Source organism: Galeopterus variegatus, unplaced genomic scaffold (assembly GCF_000696425.1).
Source record: "Galeopterus variegatus unplaced genomic scaffold, G_variegatus-3.0.2 Scaffold23367, whole genome shotgun sequence".
NCBI classification, from domain to species: Eukaryota; Metazoa; Chordata; class Mammalia; order Dermoptera; family Cynocephalidae; genus Galeopterus; species Galeopterus variegatus.
In genome coordinates, this window is record NW_007749478.1 from 4,526 (window position 1) to 10,922 (window position 6,397).

The 6,397-nt window shown below is 54.9% G+C and overlaps 1 protein-coding gene across 1 annotated transcript in view; it reads left to right on the forward strand.

The window, feature by feature from the left end:
• LOC103583476 (serine/threonine-protein phosphatase 5-like) overlaps nucleotides 1-5,277 on the forward strand; it is an 8,090-nt gene extending 2,813 nt beyond the window's left edge. The window contains 7 exon segments of the mRNA XM_008564777.1: nucleotides 144-249; nucleotides 1,817-1,959; nucleotides 2,077-2,164; nucleotides 3,124-3,164; nucleotides 3,288-3,466; nucleotides 4,465-4,546; nucleotides 4,717-5,277. Coding sequence (XP_008562999.1) covers nucleotides 144-249; nucleotides 1,817-1,959; nucleotides 2,077-2,164; nucleotides 3,124-3,164; nucleotides 3,288-3,466; nucleotides 4,465-4,546; nucleotides 4,717-4,779 — 702 coding nt within the window. The 3' untranslated portion in view covers nucleotides 4,780-5,277.
• The last annotated feature ends 1,120 nt before the right edge of the window (nucleotides 5,278-6,397 follow it).

Below are 6,397 nucleotides of genomic sequence, written 5' to 3' on the forward strand. Positions count from 1 at the left end.
GACAGATGCCCAGACCCCCCGAGCCCCTCTGAGTCCTCACTCCTTGGGAAGTGCCAGCAGGCACCTCAGGCGTGTGGAGAAACGGGGAGGGAACAGTCCATCCCCCATCCCCCACCCCTGCTGCGTTTTCCTTAGCAGGGCAGATATTTAATGGTGACTTTGTGGACCGTGGCTCCTTCTCTGTAGAAGTGATCCTCACCCTTTTCGGCTTTAAGCTCCTGTACCCGGATCACTTTCACCTACTTCGAGGTGAGTCAGGAGGCTGCAGGGTCTGGGGTGATTGCGGGGCCCTTGGTGGGGCACTTACTTTCCCTGCTATGAGCCTCTATTTCCTTCTTTATAAAGCGAGGATAATAGTTGCAGCCATGCTTATTTTGTGGATTCACCAAGATCACACACAGGGCTGCCTTATAAGATTGAGCAGGCTGTGCACTGCACAGTAGCATCACACTAGGGGCAGCATTCACATCACAGTGTAGGTGTGTATGTTATCATGACCATTTTCCAGCAGATGGCAGTCAAGGGTCTTGAGGAAGGGGGACCTTTTTTAAAATTTGCACAAGGGCATGAAACAAGCTCTTGGGTGGTCCTAATCAGGCAATAATGTCAAGCCGAATAACTGAATGAGGGTTTTGTTAACATGAAATGTGATCATTCTTAGGAAGGGAGTTTCCTTCCTTTATACCCTCACCTCAGCCTAAAGACTCTAGGGCTTTAAGCTTCTTCCCAGAGGAGAAAGGGAAGATTCCTACAAACCAGAAAAAGAAAGTGGCCCTGCCCTGACACTTGCTTCTCTATGCACACTCCCCCTAGAAGAGGCAGAGGCGCCTCCATGGAAAGGAAAGGGGCCTGAGGTGTGGGGTGGGAGGGCAGGAGAATTATATTACTTATTTCCCACCAAGAGAAATGTAAAAAAAAATTTTTTTTTTAATGAAAACTCCAAAAATGATGAGACAGGGTTGGGTCATCTTTGAGAGGAGAGGAGGTAGTGGGGTCACTGGAAGGCTGCAGGCTCCACCTCTGTGTACCTCGGTCTTGTCTGTACAGTGGGAGTTGTGGTAGTATTAGCCTTCCGGGGCTGTTGTACGGATTCCTTCTATCCATCAGTTCAACTGAAGTCTCCTGAGCACCACTGGGTGCTTGCTCCCCACGGGGTCCCCGGAGTAGTACAGGGGCAGGCATTTTGCAAGTGCTACAGGTGAATTTTGTGTTAGAAGGTGGGAGGTGCTCTAGCATGGGAGGAAGCAGGGAGGGAGAACTGGGAACGAGGTGGGAGGCTGCTTACTTGTCCCACCACCCCAGGCCCAGGGAGGGAAGAGTGAGGTGGTGCCAGCTAAGGGGGGGCACAGTGTGGGGCCTGGCCACAGCAGATGCTCTGCAAATGAGCTCATGTTTTGTTGAGATCCTCCACAGGTACCTCCAGCCTGGAAGGCACCATGTGGGAAGCCCAGGGCCCAGAGAGGCAAGGGACACACAGATGGCTCAGGGTCAGGACAGAGCCCAGGCCTTGGCCACTTCCTTGGCAATGGAGCTGTTAGTACAGGTCTGGACCTTGAAGCCCTTGTGGCTATGAGCCTGCGGATGCTTCTCAGCCTCAGTTTGCTCCTCCAGAAAATGGGCTGAAAACTGTCTACACCTCATTGGGTTTCTGTGAAGGGCCAGTGAGTTGATGCATGAACATTGTGGGCTTGGGTACTGCCAGCCACCAGTAGACAATCCTCCCTGCGTCCCTGGGCCTGTACCTGCGGGCATCCAGGCAGGGGAATGCTGGTAGACATGGATGCTGAGGATTCTCTTCTGTCCCATTGTTGGCCAGGCAACCACGAGACAGACAACATGAACCAGATCTATGGATTTGAGGGCGAGGTGAAGGCCAAGTACACAGCCCAGATGTACGAGCTCTTCAGCGAAGTGTTTGAGTGGCTCCCGTTGGCCCAGTGCATCAATGGCAAAGTGCTGGTAAGGACGGAGCAGGGACCTCACCACACGTGGGCAGACGTGCTGCAGAAGTGGGCCAGGGGCTGGGGATGGCTGGCTCCTACCCTCACGGTGGCCATCCTCTCCCCAACTCCCCAGATCATGCATGGGGGCTTGTTTAGTGAAGACGGCGTCACCCTGGATGATATCCGGAAGATTGAACGGAACCGGCAACCCCCTGATTCAGGTGAGTGGGGCAGGGCCAGGTGGGCAGCTCCTTACTTCCTGGGGCCTCAGTGTCTCCAGCAGAGAGGAATCACCTGGGCCAGATTTGAACTGCCACTACTATCCTGCCATGATGAGCTTTGCATCCTTGGCTAGGAGTGGCCAGTCTGAGCCTCAGTTTCCCCACCTGTAACTTTGGCCAGTGTACTCCCTTGTGAGGCCTTGCTGGCAGGAGAGCATTAGCGTCCACAGCACGGGCTGGGGCCATGGTGAGCACTGAGCACACACCCGTCATAGATTTACCCATAAGCTCAACTGCTGGACCCAGTGAGTGAGGTGTTCGACACCATTCTAGTGATGGGGACGTGTTCACACATGCACACACACACAGTGCACGTGTTAGGGGAGGACATGGATAGGGTGGGGTGGTGATGGGTGGTTAGGGAGGTGACATTTGAGCTGACACTGCAGGAGAAAGAGGGGCCTTCTGGGCACACAACCTGGGAAGTACATTCCAGGCTTGCACAGGGAGAACGTGGTGGGTGGGAGGAACAGCAGACAATCGTGGGTGGGCAGAGTTGTGCTATGAGGGCTGATGTTGGGCTAGAGGTTAACCGGGGCCAGATCCTGCAGAGCCCTGCAGGCCTCAGTGAGGAACCTGGTCTTCGTTCCTAGGGCAGTGGGGAGCCACAGAGGGCTTTGAGCAGGAGAAGGACCTGATCTGAAGTGGGGTGTTCAAAGCTCCATCTGGCTTCAGGGCCATAATGGATCAAGTGGGGTCTGGAGGGGAGATCAGTGGGGAGATGGGCTGGCTCAGAATCACGGCTCACATGCCTTGAGGTCCCCAGCCCTGTCCACAGTGATGTCCTCTGCCCGATCCCCACTCAGGTTGTTATGTGTGGTGGGAGCCAGGTGGTGGCCTGTGAATGCCCGCCCCCAGGGAGGTGGACAGTCCCTGACATTCCCTCCACTCCCTACCAGGTCCCATGTGTGACCTCCTCTGGTCAGATCCGCAGCCTCAGGTGAGTCTATGGGAAAAGGGTGTGGAGATGGGGGTCCAATGCCAGCAGGTAGGGGCTGGTGCTGAATGGGTTGGGAGGACTGACAGTCACCCTGAACCCCCATCTCTACCTGCCCACCCCCAGAACGGACGCTCAGTCAGCAAACGGGGAGTGAGCTGCCAGTTTGGGCCCGATGTCACCAAGGCCTTCCTGGAGGAGAACCACCTGGACTACATCATCCGTAGCCACGAGGTCAAGGCTGAGGGCTATGAGGTGGCACACAGTGGCCGCTGCGTCACCGTCTTTTCCGCCCCCAACTACTGGTGCGTCCCTGCCTTCCCTACCCCTGGTTTCTCTCTCCAGTCCACAAGATTTGTTCTGTCTTTGTTTTTAACTTTCTGTGGTGGAAAGTTTCAGAGATATGAAAGAGTAAGTAATACAGTGTGATGAACGCCATGTACCCATCATGCAGCTCCCACAGTCACCAGCTAGGTCGCTCTCTCATCAGCTAGGCGCTAAGCAGCTTGCCCCACTGTGGGCTATTTAAAAGCAAACCCCAGGCATTAATCTTCTTCCACCAAAACCCCAGGATGTTTCTAAAACGAAGAACTTTTTTCCTTTTCTTAACATAACCATAATACTATTGTCACACCTTTAAAAGAGGAGTAGCAATTCCTTGCTATCACCTAAATCCAGCCAGAGTTCCATTTCCACTCCCACCTGTCTCTCTTAAATGTGTTTTTTCAGTTGACTTCTTCCCCAACCCCCTGCCCCATTTATTCGTTGAAGAAACCAGGCCACATGGCCTGTAAAGTTGCCTGAACCCTGGACTAGTCTAACTGTATCCCCGTGGTGCCATTTGATGGACCCCTTGGTCCCCTGTACCTCCTGGTGAGGTGATCAGGTCTTGAGTCTAGTGTTGGTGAAGGTTCCCCTGCACATGGCTGTGTGCCCCCGCCCCCCACCACTTTTTGCATGGTGGCCTCTGCTTGCCTGCCTGTCCCTCCCTGCTCCCACTACTCCCTTACCTCCACCCTCTGTTTCCCTCATCGCCCCTCCTCCTGCCTGTGTTCTCGGGGCCCCTCTTTGGTCTGGATTCCTCTCTTTTTCCCATCCCTGTCTCTGTCCATCTGTGTCCTTGGTTCTCTCCATGTCCCTCGGCTCTCTCCATATCTCTGTCCATGTCTGTCATGGCTCTGTCTCTGTGTCTTCTCTCTGTCTCTCTCCGTCTCTCTTTCCCTTCTGCCTGGCCCTTTGTTCTCTTAACCCCCAGCCCCACGCAGCCCCTGATCACACAGCCACTCTGCTCTTATCCCTGCAGCGATCAGATGGGGAACAAAGCCGCCTACATCCACCTTCGGGGCTCCGACCTGCGGCCCCAGTTCCACCAGTTCACAGCAGTGGTGAGTCCCCCTCAAGTCCCCCGTCCTTCCTGGCTGGGCCTGGGGAGGGAGAGGCTGAGAGGCCTGGCCAAAGGGGTGGGGTGGATTCTACATCCAGGTGCTCAGAGGGTCCGCCTGAAGCCAGTTCTTGTCTGACTCTGTGTCCGTCTTATCTGCCCCTGGCTCCGCAGCCTCACCCCAACGTCAAGCCCATGGCCTATGCCAACACGCTGCTGCAGCTGGGAATGATGTGAGGCAACGGCGGCCTGTGTCTTGGGGCCCCTCCACCCCCACCCGACCCCAGGCCCAGGCTGGGGGCAGAGCAGGCCCCGCCCCAGGGCAACGTTGGACCCCCTTTTACTTTGTAAAGTTTGTATTTATTCCCCTTTAGGTTCGCAGAGGGGGTGGGGGCAGAGTCAGGGGCCGGCCAGAGGGTCCACTTCCTGGATAAAGAGGAAGGAGCTGGCGAAGCTGGGGTTGGGGGCACAGCCCGGGCATTCTGGAGGGAGGCCAGCCTCGGGGCAGGATGGGGCCAAGCGGCACCCTGCTCCCCTCGATGTGTGGTTCCTCCCCCACTAAAGCAATAGGGCCCTGCCATAGGAAGACCCCCAGAGAGAGGGTCATCAGGGAGGCCTCGCCTGCATCCCCCTCCTGGTAGCCCCAGGGTGGGGCTAGGCTGGGGCCCACCCCCTTCCCCAGCTATTTTATGTCTGTAATTAAATATGTTAAAATAAAGTCATTATTGTATGTCAGCTTGTCTTGGACGGTGGAGCTGCTGTGGCTTCCAGGGTTGGGGCGACCATCTCAGGAGATGTAAGGGATGGGGGAACCACTCAGTCCCTCTTGCCTTGTCTTATTGGATGTCTTGGAGCTGGACTGGCCACACTCAGGGTGACCCCCAAGTTGTCCCCGTGTGTACCTGACATAGTGGGCTCCTGAGGGAGAGTCCTGCCGCCTGGGATGGAAAGTGTCCCGTCAGCAGTGCATCTCGCACACAGGGGGACAAAGCCCAGATTGGGCCAGTGAGGCCAGCTGGAGCAAAGGCTGTAGGAAGCTCCTCATCCTTCCTTCTGCCCGACCCTCAAGCATGTATTCAGCCAGCGCTGCTCTGTGCCCACCTCACCCTCTGTGGCTTGTGGTCCACCAGGCAGATTCCTTTCAGGGTAGGCACAACATTGGTTCCTGACATCACACGATGAGGTAGATCTTTCCAGTCACCAAGGGAGNCTTGGTAAGCAAGAATTCTCCAGCAGGCAGGACAAGGGCAGAGAAACAAGTTTAAATTAAAAAGTTACCAGTGGCCATAGTCACAGTGGGAAACAGTCTGGCAGGACCTCTGGAGGTTCAACAGAGTTTCCATCTGTTATGGGCTGAATTGTGTGTCCCCCTCCCTCAAATTCATGTGCGGATCCTAACTCCAAGTACCTCAGAACATGACTGTGTTTGGAGAAAGGGCCTTTCCAGAGGTGGTTAAGGTAAAAAGAGGTCACATGGTTGTTCCCTAATCCAACCTGACAAGTGTCCTTATAAGAAGAGGAAATTAGGACACACACGCACACAGAGGGAAGACCATGTGAAGACAAAGGGAGAAGATGGCCATCTGTATGCCGAGGTGGGAGACGCGAGAAGAAACCAGCCCTGCCGACACACTGAGTTTGGACTCTGGCCCTCAGAATTGTGAGAAAACAGATTTCTGTTGTTTAAGCCACCCACTCTGTGGTACTTTGTAATGGCAGCCTTTGGTGTGAAGAATAGGATGCTATTCGTGTGGTAGTGTGACGGCTGTCAGAATCAAGATGGAGTCACTTATGTCAAAAGCCCTGATAAATGGGGCCAGAGAAGGTCATGAGGTGAGGGTTCTCACGTACCGAA